The following is a 24,557-nucleotide window of genomic DNA, read 5'->3' as shown; positions in this document are numbered from 1 at the left end:
CAAAACAAAACAAAAACAACAGCAAGCCCACTTTCTGGACAGTTCTTAACCAGAAGCTGAAATCTTCTGGGGCTGGAGGAAGCCCTAATCAAGTGTCAGTTTAGGCATAAAGACCTAATAGTGTCCTAGCAATGTGTTCCCCTGCAGCCTATTAAAAAGTTCGCCTTGTAGTTGCTCTTAGGGTTTGGGGAATAACTTAACTTTGTACTGATATTTTCTGAAAGCCTCTTTCCCCCTCTTTCCTGCTTTCTCTAGCCAGGTGGGTGGGCTTTTTATTTTTTTTATAAGCAGAATGTATTTGCAGCTTCAATTTTCAACCTACATGGTCCTCTTAAATGAGAAGCCAAGTGGCTACAAATATCCAAATTATCTCAGTGGTGCCTTAGGTACTGCCAGAATCAGAAAGCTGCAGGGGTACCCTCAGTAACTGATGAATATTTCAGAAATTGTAACTGCACAGACAAGCAAATGAGGGATATTTTGTGTGGAAAATGGGGATTTATAACATTGAAACAGTTATTAAGCTATACAGGTACAGCCTCTAATATTGTGACCTCTCTGCCACCCTGGTTAGGAACCCTCCACCTTCAAGAAAGCTGCATCCATCGCAGCCATGTAGGATCTTGTGTTACCTACCTATAAATAGCTAAGCTAGCAAAAATTTTCCGGAGTCTTCACAGACTCTGAGACACAGACGCAGTGCTTTTTAAAAACCATGTTTCAGTTAAAGAATGGCTTTTATTTGCAGTTCTGGAGAAGGTTCTGACAGAATTTCTTGCCTGAGAAGAGGCAGGAACATCGTATTTAGGAGTCAAATAAGCTGCGCTGTAGAGAAGTAGCATATATCTACCATATCATTATAATCTGACTGATCACTTTTCCCCATGTACAAGTGTTCTAATGTAAATCTATTCTATGGGTAGTGATGCAACGTTTGCCACAACTTTGATGTGTGGTAGGTACAACAAATCTCTGTTCTCTGATTCAGCCTTCTTTTAGGTCTCACATGTTATTCTCAAAGGCTTTATATTCATGTCAGATCATAATAAAGATAGGGAATAATTATGGTTGATACATAGAATTAACACTATCTAGAGATGAGCAATTCAATTAATTTAAATTTATTTTCATGAAGACTTGTTTCTTATCTCTTAGTCCTTAATCTAGACTGCTTTGTGGTTTGATTAAAAAAAAAAAAAAAGTTATTATTGCAAACAGGACTTGTTAACATGGGTGCATTACTGCAGACTTTAAGGTCTAGAATTACCCAGTATCAGTTGTAGGAAAATGTGCGTTTATTTTCCATCTTGAAACTGTACAGTATTAAGCAGGAATTAATTCCTGTTTTCAATACAGTTCATCTTCACTTTTTCCTATTTCAATTTCAGAATCAATATTTTTTTTCTTCTCACACTGTCATCTTAGAATGCCTAGATTTTGAGAGCAAAATTCTACGATTTTGGACTGTCTTTTATTCTTCAATTTTGTCATCACTCTCCACCTCCTGATGATGTTATACTATTACATAGCATTCTTGTAATGCAGTATTCAAGTAGATGGGTAATTGATATGCACACTGTTGTATGCTTTAGACTGGAAGAGAAAATAAGCAATTTGCTTCTTTTTGCAGAATGAGTTCTGTTATTAAAGTGCATTTATAGTTGCGTATTTTCCAGTAAAGGTGACAGATTACTTCAAAGCTGGTATTTTCTTTTTGTTAAACAAGGTTCTCAAATAGATCCATCTTGCCCACGTATTCTATTCTTGCCAGTTGGCTTTGAAAGCTGGTGATTGGGCTCATCGTTCAGAACTAGCTTCCAAAAAATGAGGTCCCATGCTGTTTCTATCTATTGAGCTGGTAGGGGCTGGAAGGATCTGATCTGAAGCCAAGGCAAAGACTGAATTGATAGAATCATATCTATTAGGTTTGCCAAGTACTGCCCAGTTGGGAAGTTCCACTTTCTGGGAAAGATTACCAAGACAAGGGGTGGCAGACCATCCATAGTGATACCAGCTATCCTCAGATTTCCTTTCCAGGACTCCCATGTAGGAAAGGGCTATTTTTTATGTTAAGTGTATTTTCACACATTTGCTTCCTGTTTCTCTCTTCTGCATGTTGCTTACCTATTTTCTCCTTAGTTACAAATATGTACGTAAAGAGGGAAAATCTTAATGCTTTTTACTGCAACATTTTGCTTGTTTTGACTGTACTTAATGTATCTCTGCAGAAGCATCCATGCACACTCAGTATGTTTGCTTCTGTTTGACTTTGATCACACACACAGACACCCAAACATGCATGCATGCTCTGACTCAGGTGAGCGGTTACTACTCAGTGGGACAAATTCTCTGTTTTCCATACTTTCTTTTTTTTACCTACATCATTAAGATTGTAAGTAATGTCATATCAAGATCATATATTTCTTTAAAAAATAAATTGCTTAGGGATACATTTCTTCTCTCTCCTGGCATCTTTTGTTTGTGATATCCTGGCAGCTCAAGTCTCTCGTCTAAGTTCCTTGAAGTCTATCTCTTGTCTAAGTTCCTTTTTTTTACAAGCTGTTCTGAAATCACAGTGATAATACACATCTGTGTGTCAGATATCCAGTTTGTCACCAACTTCTTCCAGTATAGGGCAGAGAGTGGGACCTAAATGAAATCCAGTTGACTGCAACTCAGCTAAGATCTGATAGTGGTGACTTTGATAGATCAGATGGTGGAGAACTTGGTGGAGTCTATGTAGATGTAATCTGCTCAGTTACTTTTGAAATAGTCTTGCTTGTCTTTGCAGCTTGTCTTTGTCAGAAACAAAAGGTTTTTTTTTTACCATTATCTGGCCAAGAGATTGCATATAATGAAAGCAATTGCAGATCTTGCCTTGATCCGTGATTGCAGTCACTTGTCTTCAACCACTGCAGTCTTTTATATGTGCAGGCTTTCACTGAAAATCACTGGGTGCTGTTTAACGGGAAAGACTCAGTTACCACCCTTAACTGTCTTTCTCTCCTCTGACCTCTCCTCACCTGTCACTTCCTCAGTGAGGTGTTTTTATTTAAGTTCTTGTTCCTATGCTGGGCTGAATGCTGCATTCAGCTGTAGCAGCAGAAACCTCCAGAGTATGAAGGAGTGGTCAGCTTTACCTGTTTCAGCTAATTCCTCCCATACATCCTGAAGATTACCAGTAACACTTTCCATCTTAGTATATAGTGGAAATAAATGGAGATAACACTTTGTTTTGGCATCCTTTTGTCTTTCGTCTGATGCCTATTAAATATTTGTTGAAATTTGGAGTGTATCTATTTGCAAAAGTGTGTAGCTCAAATCAAAATCCTTTAGAAATAAAGACCCAATAAATAACCTCTGGAGTGCAGAATGCAGTTGTTTCATAGGTTAAATGCATATTTTTGAAACCTCCCTAGAAAGTATATATAAATTCTGACATTCCCACCTGGGAACCATGCAGGAAGTATTTAGTTTTTTAATTCATTGCACTGAATGTGCAAATACCTATACTGAATGCACAGTTTAAATGGTAAGTTACTATTACAGAGTTAGGGAATTTCAGGTTTCAGATGAGACCACAATGTTGTGGTTGTCATTATTAGCAGACATTTCAATAAATAAATAAGAGCATCTAGGGTCGTTACTATTAGGTGAGAAATAACTAGCTTTCTACCCTCCTGGATGAACAGTTCCAGATTTTCTTTTTTTTTTTTCTTTATGAAAATGCTTACCTGTTGTACTTAAAACATAAATAATTTCTCTGAATCATCAGGTGAGTGCTGCTCAGTTATACTGAGCAAGGAAAATTGCAAAAACACGTATTAGGGTCCCTGTCCTTAAGTGTATTTCAGTTTGCATTTTGATAGCAGTTTAGAAATGTTATCGCCTGTTTTGTCACAGACATAATTCACATCTTTCTTCAGGCACTGTAAACAAGAGAAATGGTTTAATGGCTCCATAAAAGGCACTCTGTGCTGATAGCTGAGATTAGACCCTTTAGTAATGGATTTTTGTGTGCTGGGGGAAGGGGAAGGCTTGGCAGAAGTAAATGTACTGGAAAAGAATCTCTGATGTATCTGGAGTGCCTGCTGCATTTCTGCGTGTGTTGGGAGGTGGATTTAAAGTGTGACAGTATAGGCTTTATCAATACAAGGGCCTGCTCTTCTTGTTTTTTGAATTTTACTGAGTACTAACTCGAGTTACCCTGGTTAGTTCGGCACCTGGAGTTGTGGTGGTATTAACTCAGAAATTTTTCCACATCTCTCTTTTTGTCTTGCTGTTATAAAAATCCCCTCTATTCAAACCTGTTCATGAAATCTCTCTGTATTTATGTTGCATATTAACAGTTTTGTCTCAGTCAATCATAAAAATGAATCAGTTTATTTGCAAAGTTGGGTTTAGAGAGTGGTGTGAGGCCATAAATTTTAAAAGCAAATCAAAAACGCACAGCAGAAATGTTCAAGGCATTATGACTTCCAGTGACCTCTTTGTTGCATCCTTTTCTCTGCAGCTATGCAAAGTTCTCAAACTTAATGCAGATGAATGTAGTATTACTTTCAGGGTCATTGAATTTAACTAAGAACCAATTTTGCTGTTGATTTTATATAATAAATTATCCTGGAAGTGTTGATAATAAGACATTTTTATCTTTTTTTGGTCTGTGGAATCAAGACCTGCTGTTTGCCAGCATCATAGAATTACTGGTATTATTTAATGCCTTTTAAAAATATGTTTAAATCAGTTCTTCACAAAGCAAAATCCAATTTTATATTGCATTCTAATAGGAACCTGAAGTTTGAAAATTTTAAAATATCTTTTTTTTTTTTTTTTTTTACTCAAAGGAAAAATGTCTTGCAATTTCATCTGAAATATGCATTGTTTCTCCATCTTGAATAATCATTTTTTGAATAGAAAAGATTATGAAATCTTGGCTTTAATATTTGATGTAGTGCATTTCTTAGGCTTTCTCAAAAGAAGAGCTCAGTTCTGCCTGTAAAGAGATGGTACAGTTCCTGTTTGCTAGCCTAGGAAGCATGCAAAGTCTCCTCTAAGACAAATAGATTCCTTCTTTTAATTTCAGAGTTGTTAATAATAGTATTCTCCTTGTAGGTTTTAAACTGGGTGTTATGAGCAAAGTGTTTGTTACTTGTCAGCAGCAATTCCCAGTCAAAGGAGTGCGGCACTTGAAAACAAGGGGTATCTGCATGTTCTGTGCGAGTTCGTTACATGGTGACATTGTCACTGTTTTGTGTAAAACCTAAGTACGTAAAACCATCTAAAAAACTCAGCTAATATAAGACTATACGTTCTGTATTAGATATAACATGCAAGCTCTCTAAATATGCAGATCTAGATAGATAAACCTATACACGGTGAATATGCTATATGTATTATAACATGATCAGTTGGCTACAGATGGTAGCAGTCCTGCTTGCCTTATGTCTGCATGTTGGCTTCAGAGACAGGGTCTGTGCTTTGAGCCTGTTATGGTCCTGACTTGCCTGACTTTCCAGTGCTTGAGATGAGGTGTTGAAGCAGGCCATCTAAACACCGGTTGTAAGGTTGTTTGCTTATCAAGTTGGGAAGTAGTTATCTGTAAGTAATCACTTGGGATGAAATCCTGGCCCTTGGTCACTTCTTAAAAAGGTTGTTTTAAAGTAGAGTACCTGTTAACTGTAATAGGGTTGAGACTGTGTTCTGGAGTTAAACAAAATGAATTTACCATCAAGAATGAAGTAGTGAGGAGCTGGTTGTTTGAAATGGCAATTTTTTAATTTGGATGTGTTGGTAGCTGGGCGTGCTGTGCTAAAATTAGCAACCTTGCTCTTATCAGAAGAAAACTGATAGAAAAAAGTCATATGAAATACAGTTTAGCAAAGCCGTGTACGTTTAAAAACTGTTTTAATCGGCAGTCTGTGAAATGAGTGCCATACTAAAATGAAGAGCAGTGGATGAAGGTGGCAGTGATGATGTGAGGACCTGTTTTGAATGCTTGAAATTTTACTATTGGAATAAGTCTGTCATCTTCAGCCACACTTCAGATGTGGTTTTAAAGGTCAAGAGGCATTTGAGAATGCCCTCCCAAAGCGAACCAAGTGTTTTTCCTTTCTTCCTCTAAAAGTGTACACTTAAAAGTTACAGATAAAGCTTAGCATGGTGACTGTGTCAGGAGACTGCCTGAAGAAGGCTTTAAATTTTACAGCTACATTATCTTTCTGGCCATAGTTAAGATAAAGATCTAATATAAAATCACTTTGAACTGTAATGCTTTCCTTAAATAAAATGAAGGCGTTCACCTACTTGATTTGATACACTTTACCCTGGCTTATAAAGCTGGGAGGAAGGTGAGGTAAACTTTAATTAAAACTACAGCACAGATGCCTCCTAGCACCGTGCCCTGTACCTTGCTAGGACTGTACAGTAAGCAAAATAAAAATGTACCTCGCAGCCGAGGCAGCAGGCTGGAGCCGTGTTCAGTGAAAGTAATTTAATTAGTGTTGATCATGACTCCAGATGATGGTGATTTGATAAGGAATAATTTAGTACTTAACAGCCTTTTACATGCACCAACTCCATGTGGGAAGGTAAAGCAAATTGCACAAAATGAATGTGCTGCTTTCACTTGTGCCTGTGCCAGTGAGCTGGAAAACTGCCTGTTAGCAGACGTTCAGGCTCTCAGCGCTGTGATGAAATACCCAGCCAGTTCTCCGTGCAGGGCTGTGGTGTGGGAGTCTCTGTACTCCCGTTATTTAAAAATAAATAAGGGAAGTAATTTTTCATAACAGATTAACTTTGAGGAAGTAGCAATGTTAAAATAAAAAAAAAAATAAAAATAAAAAGTCGAGCAGCGTGTGGCCTTGGTGCAAACATGTGATACTGGCTTTAGAGAAGAGTCTTGTTAGGGTTGTGGTTTAATTCTGTGATCCAAGTTGGGGAGCTTGCCGACCTCTGTGTCAGAGTCATCGTTCTGGAGATAGAGCTTCCATCCCACACTGAAACATGTAGCACTGCAGTGCTGTCTGACCAAGGCACGTGAGGATAGCAGTGAAAGTTCACTCATGAAAACCTGAAGCAAACAGCTGGGGGTCAGCCTGATTTCTGATAAGAGTGGAAAGCTGACCATGGGCTGCAGGTTGCTTTATTATTAAATTTCAAAACCTTTATTCAATGTTTTGTTTTACTGCGGGTTCATGTAATTTTATTCAGAAAGATTTCTTACTGTGATATTCACTACTTTTTACCTCTGTAAGTTACTGTGCTGTGTTTCTGTGCTTGCGTCACTCTCTTCTTTTACTGCACAGTCTTTCCATGAGGAATGACTGCTGTTCACCAAATATGATAACTGAGTAGAGGTCTTAGAGACAATTCGTGTGAGTTTTGTGAATATATGTGTGAAAATAAGAAGTCAACATCTTTCACACTGTCTCAGCTTAGAGCTAATACTATGAGCTGTCATATTAGCAGGTAGAAGAGAACTTGTTTAGGAAAGAGTTCTTTGAATGTTGCCCAGTTGCAGGAAGACCAGTGGTGAGAATCAGAAATCAATGTCTAACACAGTTGTAAATCAGGTTTTATTGGTACTTTTGTTTACTTGTAGTGTTTCATTTACCAGTCAAACATGTCCATGTTTGTGCCCATGCAGTGGTAAAAAATAGTCTGTAACCAATTGTCTTTCCTAAGGTCAGGTATAGGGGAAGGGACAAAATACCACCTAACAGTACATAACAGGAACTTAATTTTGCAGTGAAGATTCTCTAATGGGATGCTGCATGTAAGTGGCTTCCTCCAGAGATACAAATGCTTTTGTCAGGCTGCAGTGCAATGACTGAACTATGGTGTTTCAGTGACAAAACCACCACAAATCAGTCATAAGAGTTCCTCTCCAAACTCTAGACTGCTTAGAGTCCAAAAATTGATTTGAAATCTCATTTTATTTAAAATTTGAAGGGCATGTTTTCACACTGTTAAATATCTGTCGTTAGTCCTTTGTCCTTCTAGCCACTTAATTTAGATTTGCCTGTGTTAGGTGAACTTTGAATTTTCTTCTGCTTTAATTTTAGTTAATGTTGGCTATGAATAAGGAAAGTTGGTTGGCTTAAACTAATCTGCTGGTTAACCTTATCTTTACCTTTGTCCTTTTCCTTAATCCAAACCAACTTGTGCTTCTCTTTGATGATGCATTTCTGTCATATCCCTCTCTTCTTTTTGCTATATATAAAAAAAGCATAATTTTTTCTCCATTTCTTTCTATATCCCATTTCATGTTGAATTTGGTGAGGCGAGAATTTCGAGAAAAATTACTGAGGCATTTCTTATGTATTTTTTCAGCTATTGCTTATAACTAAAGAAATATAATCACCCAGTTTCTTAAGTTTCACCACAAATTTGCATGTATTCTGTGGGACAAAAAGATAATGGATCATATACTTTAGGCTATTATATGATAAATGTACTTTTGAAAAATTGGTATGGCACTCATTGAAGTGAACTGCTATTGCATTTATAGATAAAAGCTATCTCACAAATACTACTTAGAAACATTTGGTTCCTGGGAAGTATTTTGCCTCTGACAACATTTACAGTAGCTAAGCCAAATATATGTGTGCTGTTATTTTCCTACTAATGAGATGGGATCCTGGCCATCATTCTATTAAACAATAAAAGTGGTAATAGTCAATGCAAAGGATCTCTGGTGTGTATTTTTCAGTTGATACCCAAAGAAATGCTTGAAATGTTTATTTCCTATATTGTTTTTAGTATTGTAATGGTTTAATTAATCATGTGTTTAATTAACAGTGTCTAGTTTACTTGAGAAAGCTCATTGTTAATATTGTACTTGGTTTTTAATTACATTTTCTTTCTCTTTCCAGTGGCTTTTCATGGTCTCCCTGTGAAAATCAAGAAAGAACCCCATAGCCCATGTTCAGAACTTGGCTCTGCTTGCAGTCAAGAGCAACCATTCAAGTTCAGTTATGGGGAAAAGTGCCTGTACAATGTCAGGTAAAACAATCAGGAGTATGTCTACAGTGAGAACTGCTGGTTTAAATGAGGACTGACTAAAGAGTAATAAAGCCATAATAGAGATCTTATAAAAGTTACCTCTTCAGCAGATAACAGACTGATGAGATAATGCTCTTAGCTGATGAACACCGATGGTGTTGTTTACAGTTGTATGAAACACATAACTGTTTTAAAGCAGTGTTTTTCATCAAAATGCATATTCTCCATTCTTTCTCCATGGGAGATAGCCAGAATTTTAAAACCTATGGTGCAAGCATGAAATGGAAGGAGTGTCTGGTTTTCTGTGAGTTGTGTTGAAAATACTTTCAAGATGCACTACACACATTAGGAAAGAGAGTAAACTCTGTGTAACAAACTGGCAGATCTGAACAGCACCTTAGATATTTGACATGTTTTGAAATGACATATGCCTACATTCAAGGATGACTGCAATTTGAAATAGTATTTCATTAGAATCTGCATCTTTGCTATCTTTTCAAAAGAAAATTGTCAGTTTTTATAAGGGTAAACAGTAAAAGCTTTAATTATTCTGAGGGACTTGATATGACTGCATTCTTTATTGATTTTCTTTTGGCTTGCACTTACATGTCACTCCTACCTTCAGTGTCAACAGCAAAGGGTTTCTTATTGACAATTCAGTCTATTTATATCTTTAAATTTGCTGGTGAGTTCTTGTTCACATTAATGTACTACCAAAACTGAGAGCACTTAAATCATTTGCATTAACTTTTTTTTATGTGGAAGAAAAGAAAAAAACAGACTGGCACCTTTACCAGTCAGACAGGATTGGTTTTGATTACAAAACACAAACGTGTGTGTTAATGGATCTAAAGGATGCTGGGGGACCTGACATAGGAAAGTGTGCAAGTTCATGCTTACTGTCTGCTTCACATCTGTGTTTTTACTGTTTGGAAACAGGAATGATCAAAGTGCGCTGATGCCCTTTTCTCATTTGGGACACCTTTGTATTTGCAGGACTTGAACGTTAATTTTGAGAGAGAGGGAAAAAAAAAACTGTCAGGGGAGGCTGCTGATATCCTATATGGGTAGCAAAGCCAGCATAGCATTGTTTTTCTGGGTCAGATCCCTTCCCTCTAGCTGCATTCATTGTTTTACTGTCTCACTTTGTGATTTGTACAAGTTATAAAAAGAGTTTTGACAGGCACTGCCAGCTCTTCATGCTCTAGTCCAGGTGCTTTTACATCTGTGTATTTTGTGTATCCCTTGTTAGAATGTCACTGTAAGACTGAATCCTTTAAAAATACATTTCTAGGCTCCAGAGAAGAAAATGCTATGTTGAGCCACTTACCTCCAAAGTGATTTTTCTTTCTGTGCTCTTTTCAGTGTAGAGTTTCTCTTCCCTAAACTGCTTAATAAAGTATCTGTAATAGAAAAGCTGTATGTGATGCTTTTTTTTCTCTCTCTTAATGTGCTTCATGTGTTTGCTGAGAACAAAACCTGACCATCCTTCCTCTTGCTTTACTGATAGTGCCTATGATCAGAAGCCACAAGTGGGAATGAGGCCCTCCAACCCACCAACGCCATCCAGCACTCCTGTGTCACCACTGCACCATGCCTCCCCAAACTCAGCTCAGACTCCTAAACCTGACCGGGTTTTCCCTGCTCATCTCCCTCCTTCCCAATCCATTCAAGACAACAGCTTCCCTATGGACCACAGGTAAAATGCAAAACACATACAGGACCTGTCGAGAAGGCATTTCAGTGATGGCTGCACATCTCTAATAAAGGGCAGCACTGGCTTCAAGCCAGCAAAGTTCAGAATGTCAGAAATATGTGTGTTGTGTAAAAGAGTGGCATTCTGCTTGATGGATTTCAGTAGAAGTCGATCTTGGCACTGACAGAGTTTTAATAAGCTGGTTCTACTGCCTTGTGAGGGCAATTCACTTGAGGCTAGTAAGCCCCATGAGGTGATGAAGTCACTAGCAGACATGATCCTGGCTATAAGTATCTTGCATCCTCCTAAGAAATGTACCTACAAAGAGATAAGTGGCTGTATTACGATGTTAGTGCTTGAGAATATTCTTTGGAAGGGTGGATCATTTTTCCAACTGCTTTTGAAATATAGCATTTCAAACAAACTAAGATGCCAACATAAACTGCGCTTAAATAACATTAGTCTGAGTAAAAGCCACAAGAGTTGGAGTCTAGAATTAAAGCTTAAACTGTCCTTAAGTCACCCTGTTTTGTTTTGATGTTAGAAATCCCTAGACAACTGACTGTCTTTCTTAGCTCTGTTTTGCAACAAATATGCTCAGTGAATTTCCCTTATTTTTTGAGACCAGACACTTGTTTGTGGAATTCTATTCATTCTAACCATTGTAACAAGAACCTGTGTTTGCTGAATTGTGCAGTTTCTCAGAGCATTTTGTTTTTCAGCTATATATAGATATATAAGTTCAGCAACTTGTCTTAGTGCATACGGTTTAACAAATTGTTAATGAATTGTTAAACTGTACCTGAAAAGAAAATCACAGATTTTGGGAGCATGCTTCTGCTCTAATAAGGGCTATTATCTCCAGGGATTTGTGCAGATCACTTCTGAAGGAGGTTGCTATGGTTTATATTGCTATTTTGTGCCCTACTAGGATAGTATTAAATATCACCAAGATTCCTATGAGCATGTCTAGCTCATAGGAGCTAGACATTGTCTAGCTCATTGAAGGAGCACTGAATTGGGCCCTTCAACTGCACTGTATAGTTTCCCCCCCCCCACCCCTTGCACCGCTGTTTAACCAAGTTGACCCCTGGTGAAGCCAGGCTGCAATTCTGATTGCAGGAGTGTGGTTAAATGTGTTTCTCTGTACACACACAAGTCATTGTGTATTGTCAGAAGACTAAAATCCCCCAAAGATAAGTGGATTTTGTGTAAGAGAGTATTTTACAGGTTGTTTTTTTCTTTTTAATTATTATTTAATTATTATTTTAGAGCCATTTGTGAAGAGAATACTGAAACTCCATGTCAGCCTGAATTTGAATTGATTATGGAGGTTTATCTTTCTGTAACTGCAATAATTACTCTATGTAAGCTTTATGGGTTCCTTACACATTTTTTTTTCCTGTGTCTTTGAAGTTCATTTTCTTTGGGAAATTTTGCACTTGTGCTTCCCTTCGTGATGTGATAAAATATCACATTTTTGTGAATATCAAATTAGCTGGGGTAAAAATCTCCTTTTTCAACCTTTATGAAGAAAAGTACAATTGTAGTGGAAGATGTTTTTCCCCCATTTTCTTCTTTACTTTGAATCTTCTCATTTGATGTTGTTTGAAACAAATGTACACTTCATATTTTTGTGCAATTCAAATCTTCCTGATTTACAAGATGATAGCTGTAATGAGTGCATTCAGAAAATGTCATTTAAACAAATGGTCTACCTATATACGTTTGTATATAAATATGTAACTCCAAGTATATTGGAGTTACTCCAACGTGCATTGGTGGTATAAGATAGAATCAGTATCTAGAAGATACAGCCCATACATCTTCATACTGGGCATGAATATATGAGAGATAAGTGGTCCTAACAAGTACCAACAGGAATCAAATCCACTTGTGTAAACAAATGACTTGATTCCATACAAAGCTTCCAGTACAACAAGTATTATTAACTTCCTTTGAGGCTTTGTGAGTGAGTCTGTTTCTTATTTTAACTTCAAGTTGCAATTTTCTGATTCACTCCTTGACAGTTCTTAATGATAATTTCTGCTTCTTTTTTTGGCTAATGAAAAAAGGAAAAGAGGGAAATGAATGCATTGCCAGTCAGCCTAACTGTTTCATAATACATTTGAGTTTCTAAGTTTATTTTCTGCAGGTGTAGGTGGAATTGCAGAAACCAATGGTACAGTGTAATATTCTTTGTACTGCAGAATAGAATATTTACAGCAACATTAAAAAATTAATTTTATCTCTAGTTCTACATTGTAATCGTTTCTATCCCTGTAGCTCCCACAGTATTTGTAATTAAGCTATGATGGTAAATATTTCTCGGGCTAAGTTTGCAGTATTTTGACAGATGTTAGGGTTTCAATTATTTCAAAAACATATACTGCATATAAGATGATTTTCAAGGACTGTGTTACTTATGCAATCAAAACCCTGCGTTCTTCTTCACTTGCTCCGTTTTGTCCAAGACAATGTCTGCTTTTGCTGGCATGAGCCAAACTCAGTTCCACTGCGGAGTACAAGAAGCTGAAGAATGACTAGTTCTTCATTTTTGGTGCAACAATGCTAGACTTGCAGAGAAAGGCACTTTTTAAAAAAGAGGAATAGTGAGTGGTTAGTTGGGGTAGTAAGCACTTTGTTGCAAGAACATTGTTGCACCTGCTGTGGATTAGAAAAGGCACAGTTCTAGCGGTGATAGTTACCCCCAGTCTGGTAATCTGTAGATCGCACAAGACTGTGGGGTTTGTCAGAGCGGGGTGGGAAAATAGCATCCTTGTATTCTGTAGGCTTCTGAACCTGCAGATGTCCAAGTAATTACATTCAAAACTTCTAGTTTTATGAAGAGAGAAACAAATGCAAGTTCATGAGTAGTGATGCATGGAAATGAGGTTGATTTATAACTGAATGCTCAGATTTTATGTGTACTGAATAACATTTTGGAGTAGTGAATGACAACATGGCCTGTGTGGACTTCTTCCTTCATGTAGAAATGATCATGGGAAGAAGTTGGTGCAGGAGGGAAATTCTTATGCTTTATTTCTCTTAGCAAAAGTCTGTACTTCATCCTTTTTCTGGAGTGCTTAAATTCCCTTCTGAAATGCAGTGCCACCTTTGCAGGTAGACCTTTGTCCCCACGGGAACAGAACTGTATACTTTTACTCGGGCATGATTCCAGGAATTGAGACAGGCAATATTCTTTGCTTACAATGATTGTGTTTGTTGTAGTGGTCAGAATGGTTTCTATGTAACAGAACTGCAAGAGTAAATTAGAGTACAAGCAATATGCTATTCATGCTCATGAAAGAACAGAGAAATCCATGCTACTGTTGTAGTATAACATCAGTCTTTTTGCTGTTTGGACTCCTCTGTTGAGAGACGTTGAAGGCAAGGAATATGGTGGTGGGGGCAGGTATTAGAGTTGGTATTAGTAGGTGGGGGGTTTATTTCTTTGTTTCTTGCTGTTCTGCAGCACTGCCATGATCATAATCCTGGTGGGGAGTGTTTAGCATTATCATAAACAAAATGTTTGCTACTGAGAAAGTGATAAAGCCATTCCCTCCTGCTAACCATAATCCGTGAAGATCTTTGTGAAATGGAATGTAGCTTAAGTCCTTTACACGACCTCTCTAACTTGTGTCCTAGATTTCGCCGCCAGCTCTCTGAACCTTGCAATTCTTTTCCACCTTTGCCTGCAATGCCGAGGGAAGGACGTCCAATATATCAGCGGCAGATGTCTGAGCCTAACATCCCCTTCCCACCTCAAGGTTTTAAGCAGGAGTATCACGATCCAGTTTATGAACACAACACTATGGTTGGCAGTGCAGCCAGTCAAAATTTCCCCCCTCCTCTGATGATTAAACAGGAACCTAGAGATTTTGCATATGATTCAGGTAGGTGAGACTCTCTTTATTTCTGCATAGTAAAGTAATAAATGAGTCCAAGGTAGTGCTATTGATGTTTTGATCATATTAATTGAAACTTGCTCTTTTGACTTTAAATGTCTCAAAGTAATTTATGTCCAGTGAGCCTTACAAAATCATAAGACTGCCACATATAGCACCATGTTCTTGTGCCACTGTTTCCTTGTCTTGGTCTGCAGAGGATTTCACTTCCTAGAACTCTCTGTCCAGACAGTGTACATATTAAAGAAGCCAGAGAAGAAAAAATTGTAGGTGTAGAACTGGGCTTTGCTTAAACAGGGTCTTGCTCTGTACTGTCTCATCTCTGACCTCTAAATTTGTGTGTTCCATTTTATGAGCTCTTTTATTTGCCTGCCAGAAGCAGAGGACTCTTTCTCCTCTTGCTCGCACTACCTTAAATCAGAAGTAACTCCACTGAGGTGGGGTTTATACAGCTATAAAACCAATGAGGGAGAAGAATCAGGCAAATTGGTGTCAGCTTCTCAGTTTGTGCATACTCCTGTGTTTTGTAGAGGTAGATAATCTGTGATACCAGATTGCTGATGTAGAGAATACACTATTGCTATTAATAATGTTTATTATTATTGTGCTTTTAGGGCAACCGAAATGGAGCCTTACTGCTCTACAGATAGCATGAAATAGAGGAGATGGTGGCCCATTTTGAGTAGCTTCTGGTCAGAAAAGATAAAAATGTGAATCAAAGGAATATTATTATTAATGTTAGATTCTTTTGCCACAATTTAAATATTTATAGTGTATTTAGGAAAGGAGAAAGAAAAGGAAGGAAAAATAGAGGCTAGTGTTGAGTTCCAGGTAAAGAGGAGAGGGAAGCTGTAGGGTAGCATGGAGGTTATGCTTAGATTAGAACAGCATGGAGCAGAATGGATGAGGTAAATGGGGTTAGCAGCAACTTGGTAAGTACCGTGGTGTGAAAATGCAATCAAAACACATATTTCAGCTCCTTAATCACTGTCTTTATCTTTCTTCATGTATGCTAAACTGTTGAAGGGGGGGGAACTTCAACAAGTCCTTATGGTGCTCCTAGGGCAAGGTATGTTGCTTTTACCAGGCATTCTGCGTTGGAGCAGGGAGAATGGATGACCCTTCATTGACTTCTGTCTAACTCTCTTCTGGTTACCTCCTGTGCTTTCCTCCTGGTTCGATCTCTGGCTAGATGCTTTTGCAGTTTTGTTTCCAGCAGCTGCATGGCTGCTGAGTTGTGGTTTCCTTTGAAAGTTTAATCCGTGACAAACTGTCTTGCAAACTGATAAAGTAGAAAATTTGTTTTTATTGTTTTTTTTTTCCTATGCTATCTTAACATTACCTATTTAATAGAATATTTCGTGGCGACATTGGTGTAATGTGCCTGTTTTAGGATTGATCTCCATGTTCAAACAGGTGATTTTGGAAAGTAGAGCTGCTTTTGCCTTTCTTATTCTTCACAAACAAAAAAACCAATAGATAAATAGATTAGATAAATTTGCGTGAGGCATATACAAGAAGGGACTAAGAACTTCTGAACAGAAGTATGACAATATGAAAATAGGTTTAGATAGTATGACTGAGATCTTGAACTAAACCTGTTCACTGACGAAGGTTCTGAGATAATGTGGTTCTGGCAGTCTTGTATCTTTAGTCATAGAGAAGAGCAGGGGAGAGACTGTCTGCAAAGTTAATGTGGCTGGGGATAATAAATAGGGGACTGCAGCTTCAGGCACTGCCAGTCCCCTGCAACCTTCACAAGCACGGTTATTCATCCTTCTAAATTAAAGGGTGAAAAAAGGCCCTTTTGTAAGCAGGCTTCATATTTGACTGGGAAGTGGGATCGCCTTATTGCATGCTATTACTTTGAGCCTGGGTTGTCTGCTAGCATCTGCCTTTCCTTGGAACGTTCTTTATGGCAAAAAAGCAATTTTGGTTCTGAAAAGATGTGCATAGTTGTGTCCAATCCTATCATACTTTTTTTTTTTTTTTTTTTTTGGTGCCAAGAAGAACATTTCACTTTTTAGTAATGACATTTAAGCAAAATTGTTGTTTCTTTTGCGGATGAATAATTAGTTTTTAAAAATGTAATAGCTGTGTAACCAGTGGTCATGAAAAATTAATCTGTTGGTATCAGGAAGTACTTTTATTGGCCTCAGAATCACTGCATTTAAGTTGACACATCTGTACACTCCATAAATTGCAGTCAACAACTGTGGTCTGTTGATATTTTGTCTTGTTACCATCTGTTCTCTAGAAGCCATCATTTTCCATCCTTGCTAAAAGTACATTAAATAAGCCCTTAGGAAACATAATGTATTTGTCACTGAATCATTGATTTCATTTTTTTGCCTATGGATGTTCAGGGAAGGAGGAATGCCAGAGTGAAAAGTCTTTTTTTTTTTTTTTTTTTTTTTGCATGCTATTTTATCACAGCTCGGATAAGAATATAGAAACATATTTAAAAAGTTCATTGTAATACACTAAGATGTTCCTTTTGGGATGTTTTTGAAAGGGCCTCATAAAAGTTCATTGCTTTTGTGCACTATACTTTTATACTTTGTGGGAGGCTGGTGAATGAAAAGCATTATTATGGAATGATTATAACTCTATTAAAACATGACATTAATTATGACATGGGAAATGGCAGATCAATTAGTTGTAATTGTAATTGCAGGTATGCAATTTCTACTGCAGAATGTTTGAGATAATGGAAAAAGAAAAATGTCAACAAAGTAGAAGTCTTCCTTATCTATCCACACTTCTAGAAGTCAGAGTGCATCATACACATTCAGTCAGGCATTTTCTGCTACTAGTTTTTTTTTTTTTTAGGTGCTTGTCACACATGTTAGTTCTTGATTCTGTACTTAGTAAAGAACTTGTAGAATTTTGGGATTTTATGTCATTAATGTTTGTTTACAAGAATTAATAATGTTCATTCTGGTACTGTTAGCACTACTACAATTCAGTTCATGTATTCAGTTATTTAACTGAAAAGGCCAAACTTGAGCTGCTCCATCTATTCTGAGCTTTATTTTGAAGCAGGACCCTTGCAGGTTTAATCCTTCCTATTTTAATTAGTGTATTTCCAAATATACTGTGTTATTACACCATCCATGTAGATTAATATTAAAAATGTTTTGCAATGAAATCTGAAATTGCAGGTTAAATTCTCGCATTATGTTTCACCTGATTGAATTAGTTATTTTGTTTGGAATGTTCTTTTCTGCCTATGTCTTTGACTTGGAAATTTGTCACCTGGTAGCGTTAGCCAGAGATAAGTGGAGGAGTTACTGCTTCCATATAGTTATTACTGATTGCTAAAAATTATCAGTTGATAAAGAGGCGTGCTAGAGGCATTGATAGGGCTATTCTTGCATCTCAGGGTAGTCTCACAATTAATACATCAGAAATGACTCTTGAAAATTGGGATTCTAACCCTGTTGCTTTGAAAGTTTTCTTCTGAATTGCATTACTTACGTAACGAACTGTCAAGACACAATTACGAGGCTCTCTGTATTGCTCGTCCCTCAAATTTGTGAGGCCTCAAGAGAGATGGATACCTTTGGCACTCAAGAATGGGTAAGAGAGATGAAGAAGAGATGGAGACTGAGACACACTGGTTATACACCTACTTATTTTGGGTGCCCAGCTATGACTGGAAAATTCTTAAAGAACATTATGTATTACATTAAGCTCAAGGCTTAGCTTCAAGTGACTTCCTTTGAATTTCTGGGTGAAGAAGTACAGGAACATCAGACAAAGCATCACAAAAGTAAGGCAACAACTACTTTGGCAAACTTTGTTGCTGGAATAGCCTTCGTTAGGTCCTAAAATTGGCCATTCCACTGTAATAGTCTTAAGGTCATCTTTTCCTTTCTTGAAACGTTCTACCTCATTAATGGCAGAACTTCTAGCCTCTAACAAATGAAGCAGAGGCTCCACCTGCAATCTGTTCACTGCACTGCTCTCCCTCCCCCAAAAAGTCTTGATTTGCTCAGTCAAGAGGCAAGAGTCCTGAGTCAAAAGGCTATATTCATTAGCAACAAAGCAGTTGCATCAAAGTTGCCCAGGAAGTTGTAATTATGACACTTCTTAACCATTAAAGTTTCCTCATATAGGTGCAGGATGTTGTTAGCATTCTATCACCCATGTTTTAAATACATATTTACCTAATGACTGGGAACAGAATAAAAAGCAAGAGTCCTTTCAAATACCTGATGTGGTGCTCTTTGAAAAGCAAATAAATGCAAATTAACGTGGAAAAAGAAAAGATCCCGAGTAGCACAGTCTTCCCTAGAGATCAGCTGACATCTCTTGAAATGTAGGAGTTGCAAGAACAGAATTAGAGAATGTGTTGATTTAAAATTTCAAGGCAAAAATAGATTTTAAATGTGTTTCTTGGAAGTGTATCTGTTCGCAGATTTTTTCTTTACAACAGCTGGATATTATATTGTACATCTTGGAGATACACTTAGACATTTGGAGATGCTAGTATGAAGGAAAAAAAAAATCTTAGTTGGCAGTCAGAATTGTTGCAGATTTGCAGGATATTCTCTAGTGCCTTGACCAGTGCAGCATTTAAAATGACAACTCACAGTGCTTCTACTACTGCCTTTAATTATATTGGCTAATTTTTGTACAGTGCTTTGAAAATGTAAAGCACTGTGTGAGTGCTAAGTATTATTACTACAATTATTCTCTTGGGAGATTATTTCACAGACTAATAGACTTCACAGTTAAGAAATATTTCTTGATAGTAAGCCTAAATTTTCTCTTTGATCAGTCTCATTCCACTGCTCATAGCTGCAACTCTTTGGCTCATCCTAAACAATTCCTTGGTATTAATATACCACCTCTAAATCTCTGTAGACAGTTTGCATGCATACTGTTAGCCTGTCTGTGTGACTCATTGAGATCTTGCTGCATAAATCCTCTAGCTGCTTAATCTTTCCCTGAAAGATGGAAATTCTCTCTAGGTTTTCATTTTCTTTACTGTTTTGTTTGCTTGTTTGGTTGGTTGGTTGTTTTTCTTTGGTATGTGTTTTGTTTTTGTTTTTTAATTTTTTTTTTGTAAGGCTTCAAATATTTGAAGTACTTTCAACATAATTTTATAAAACGCAAAAAAGAACTCATCTCATCCTTTTCCAGGATGTGATACTTCAGTATGTGTATCTCAAAACTGTAACTTCTTACGACCTTAAAAAAAATCTTTTACGCACTGCGATTGTTCTCAATGAAAATCTGGATTGGATAAAGGCAGAAGGGGATAAGGGCCAGAGGTTTGCTCTCAAGTTCAATGATTTTAAGAAGTCTCCCCTCCTTGTTCTTGGTTTTTCTGTTTTCCTGAGTCTCGCTTCTGTGCTTTAAAATATTTCACCCTCTGGTTTCAGGGGCTTGTTTTTGCTGTGTTGTTTCAGTGAGTGAGTGTGGATTTCATTCAGTTAAGCTGCGCTGCACTTTGTACTTGCTCCTAAAAGGCATAAACACAAATCTGCTGTTGGATGGTACAACAGTAGAAAATAATAGCAAGAAACACGCGAAACCTGGTCTAGGGAAGATTGCTGCGGCAGGCACAATGTTAACTTTTCTCTTTCTTCACATCTAGCCAATCAGTAATTCTGACTCAAAGAAATCTGTAGTTACACTAGAATTAATTTTGTAACGTTGTCTTTATGGACAAACAAAAATCTGAACACTAAGTTTAGAGCACATAGGCAGGAGGCCATACATCTATTTTTCATTTCAAAGCAGACAGTATGATCTGAAAAATTGTCCGGCAATCTGTTTTTTCAAAGAAATGGATAAATATCCTCTAAATCTACAGTTACAGTAAGTGGCACTGGCTAATGATTTGATTTGAGGATTGAGAGCACAGTCTGGATTTACTCTTTGTGCATTAACGCAGGTCAAATGGACACAGGCTGCATTTTAAATCAGTAATGGAAGGCTGAAGCCTGCCTTAAACCAATCACATCAGCCTTACCCAAGACCGATTGATCCCGGGAGACCGGGCCCTGTGAGCACAGCTTTTATATGAATGGACTCTGTGCAGCCTGAAGTTTCATTCATAAAATGGATGCTGAAGGGGGGGAAAAAAAACCACACCAAACCCTGGAATGTCCATTTATGCAGAGCTGAAGGGTGTAGTGTTCCCTCAGCTGCTGCTTTTGCCAGTTGCCTTAAAGTAATGATTAATGCTCCTTGGCCGTGCCTGCCTGTAACCTGACACCATTTATGGCCTTGGTGTGTTTCTAATGTATAGTGAATGAGAAGGCTACATTCTCAAATCAGAAACATAAACAGGAACTGGTTGGTCTGAATTCCATTCAAATATGTCACTTCAGCCGTGCAGTGTTTGTCCAACTTCGATTCTACAGGCAGGGGATGGGGCGGGAGAGAAAAAGCAACACAGCCGTTTTTTTGCTGTAAGATTACCAACAAAAGGAGAAAGGGGACAAAAAAAATAATGCTGCGTTTTGTTGAATTCAAAGGGAAGCAATGTTTAAAATACATTTTACAGTTACTGAGGTTAATAAAAGCAAATACGTGATTTTAAAGTATGCTCAAATGATTGGTTCCATGTGGAATTTCATTTCAGTGCTGAATGTATGAGCCTTTGTTTTCCTGTTCTGCCGTATAAAAAGTTACACATCGCCCAGACAGGCTGCTGACATCTGGTCTCAGAAAATGCATTAGATGCTGTCATAGATCTAAAAACCAAAGTTGTGGAAAGGAAGCTGTTTGCTTAAGGTTTTCTTTCTGTGTGTGATAATTGCACTTAGAAGTGAGCTGTTAGGGCCCAACCTGGTAGATTTTTATCAAGTGAAATGTAAGAAAATAAGAAATATTAATTAGTAATCTTTTAGAAGGAGTTGTCTAGGAGTTGTCTCTTTGAGTGCACATACTTGTAGATGTTTTTGTTTGTCATGGAAGCCACGCAAAACAAATAACAAAACCTTCAATTCTGAATGTTTTTAAGTAGCATAATGATTTGGGGAAAAGAAGCTTAATTTTCAGATGGATTTTTACAGGAGACACTGATTCATTTTTTTTTTAATCTTTGTAACTTCCACGCACTTACATAGTTCATTCTGCCCTTGCTAATAAGAAATTAATGCTGACTTTCATTTTGTCAAGATTTTACCAGTTTGTAGTACTGTGTTGTAATAGTGTAGTTTCTGAGAGGGTAGTGTTTTCAAAGGTAATTGGACTAAAATCCAATCCATCAACATTTGAGTTGTGAACATGTGGAAGTGAGTTCTGTGTAGGAAGACTGCCATTAGTTTTTGTATTTCTACATGCATTTATTTTTGTGCAGAGATGTAAGAGTTTTAATTTCGATGTGTTTCTGCATGTTTTGTATCAGAAAGAATCATTTGGTACATCTCTCTGTGCAACACAGATGATGAACTTTCCTTAGCTGTGATCGAGCTTGAAGAACTGCCATTTCTTCCTGAAAAGCCATGTTCTGTGTATTGCTCTTCACCTCTAAGCTGGTCAGAGCCTCTCAGTGGCTGCAACAGCTGCTTTCTACCATGAGGCTGAAAGGGTTTTGGTGGTGGATGAAGCGCTTCTTTGTAAACAGTTTGTCAGCACTCTTGGAAATTCATGAACAGAACAGTTATTTGCAGCATGACTGTGATGTTACCAAGTTTGAGGCCAAAAGTATGATGTGTTCTAACTTGATCATTTTGTTTTAAAAAGGCTACTTTTGTCTCTGCACTCAGTAGCAATCTCTCCCACTGCCTCCGCCATCTCTGCACATACCAGAGAGGAGTAACAACGCAGGGAAGCAGCAGGCAGCATGGGCTGGTCAGGCCTAGTGGCAGCGTTGGTCTGGCACATGTTGCAGCACCTGAAGGCTTTGTGCCTGCCCTCCTGTGCCCCATGGCACCAGGGAGAGTGTGCACATGCTGTATTTCTTGCCCAGAGGAAGTAGCACAGCATATTAAAGTGTATGTGGAAATATACCAACTCTGAGTCACTGAAATAAGAACCAAAGTGCCTATAATTCTTTTTCAGACTGCACTGAGGACAATTCAGAAGGATATGGTATAAGTTACACGGGTGGCTGTATCCACTGCAAATAGAGTCTTTCCAAACTTTTTTGAGAATTGTTTCTGTTGTTATTATGGCTGGGTTGGTAACAAAATGTAAATCGAAGAAGTGGATGAGCAGCAGTAGATGGGTTCCAGTTTTGGCACCACTGGCATTTGCAGCGATCCTGATTTGGCCTATGTGCCAATCAGAGCCTTGGTCTCTGCCTCTCTGTGGTGCAGCACCTTGTGTCATGCTCTGCTCCTTCACATGTATGTGGGCCCTGCCCCTGGCTTCCAGATCTTAGAATGCTGCTGTTAAAGTGAACTGAAAAGTAGTTCAGAGTGAGAGCACAATCTGTCAACTTGTTCTTTAGTGAGGAAGGCTGTGTAATGTCAGTTAGAGGAGCAGCTGAGGAGGAAATCCTGATTCAGGTTCCCAGTTTCTGCTTCATTCACAAGAAGAAAGTTGCTTCATCCTGATGCCTGAGGAAGCTTAATCTTCCCAGCGTCTTCTGCAAGAGACTCGGGCAGAAAATAGTTTCTGCTCTGGGTGAGTTCGTGGGTCTGAAACCTGGTCCTTGCTTCTGAATAACAATCAGAAAATGGGATTTAAAAGTTTCCTACTCAGTTACAGTTATACCAGGCTGTGACAGCCTAATCCTTTAAATTCTGGCATGGTAATTAACGTGAAATACTTTCTTACCAAGGTCTACTCAAGTGCCTTATTCAGTGATTACATCTAGAACCTCTGTCAGCTGAATTTGGCAGCAGATTTTTCTCATCCTGTGGAGATCTGTTTGGGCTTTTTCTGCTTTTTTTCTTATTTCTAGTACTTTCTCTGTGACATTTCTAGGGGCAAAAGTACTTCTGCAGTGTCTACATTACAGTGATTTTAAAACTGTACCTCTTGGGGAAAAAATATTTCAGACCAACATGATAAAATGTCACATTCAGTGTTTTAAGATGACTGTTATGTTGTTGCTATCAAGAGGAGCAATGAAGAACGACCTCTAAGTATTTCAGATTAGCTATAAAAAATAAATATTTTTTTTTGTCTCCATGTTTTTTTAATGACAAGAAAACTGTATTCTGCTGTTCTTGAGATGTTGTAACTTCACAATATGAACTAGTTCACTGAAAGCCTGAAGCAAGAATTTTGCCTGTCCTGAAGCCAGGCACATGTTTCCTCAAAGACTAAAAATTGCTGAAAGGTGGTCAAATCAGTCACTCAAATGCTTGCATTCTTCTCTGGCAGTTTTTTATGTCCACTTCTCTCTCATTTGTTGTCTTGAAACAATACTTGAAGAAGAAGAAAACATATAATTGCCCTGTAATTTCTGTACTAAAATGTTTTCTTTTGAAGTAGCTCTGTTTAGTTAGTAAAAATACTTCTGGGTTTTAGTCAAGCATTTAGTACAATTTAAAACTGCAATGCTAAATTTCATTGGTTGGACTTTTTATTAGATAAGGTAGAAATGAAAGCAGCAGGCAATTTAATTAGCAGTAATTTTTCTGGGCAAGTCATTACTTTGATGAACTTCAGAGCAATGTTTATGGCTCCTAATTAACCATGTTAGTCATTTGATTGAATAATCACTTTGGAAATGTTTCTACAATTTGATTAGAGTCTGACCCACTCTGATACTCATAAATTAACTGATAGCACTTTAGGATAACAAGACTCTAGCTACTTTACGAGAAATAAACTTGCCTGCTGTATTTTTTCGGTCCTCTGTGGACTGTTTAAGTGCAAGCTAACCAAAAGATTAAGTAATGTTGGTAGAAACAATGCTTGTCTAAAAAAGACTCCAGATGTTAATTATAATTGACTTTAGGAGCATGAGAGATGAAACCCCAAGCTGGCTAAAAATGTAGCTTCTTAAATGCATACATAATTCTTCTGTGTAC

At 37.7% G+C, this 24,557-nt stretch overlaps 1 protein-coding gene across 5 annotated transcripts in view; it reads left to right on the top strand.

Annotated features, from left to right (window-relative positions):
• The window catches only part of ETV1 (ETS variant transcription factor 1), a 64,031-nt gene that overhangs the window by 24,170 nt on the left and 15,304 nt on the right, over positions 1–24,557 (top strand). For 4 of the 5 annotated variants that reach the window (XM_048950624.1, XM_048950625.1, XM_048950626.1 and 1 more), the window contains 3 exons: positions 8,874–9,003; positions 10,514–10,702; positions 14,348–14,595. In XM_048950624.1, the coding sequence (XP_048806581.1) occupies positions 8,874–9,003; positions 10,514–10,702; positions 14,348–14,595 (567 nt within the window). Of the gene's footprint in view, positions 1–8,873; positions 9,004–10,513; positions 10,703–14,347; positions 14,596–15,081; positions 15,540–24,557 lie in introns of those variants that run through there. The other variant, XM_048950628.1, reaches the window with a different exon arrangement.

This window comes from Lagopus muta, chromosome 7, assembly GCF_023343835.1.
Source record: "Lagopus muta isolate bLagMut1 chromosome 7, bLagMut1 primary, whole genome shotgun sequence".
NCBI lineage: Eukaryota > Metazoa > Chordata > Aves > Galliformes > Phasianidae > Lagopus > Lagopus muta.
This window is presented reverse-complemented; position numbering and strand designations above follow the sequence as displayed.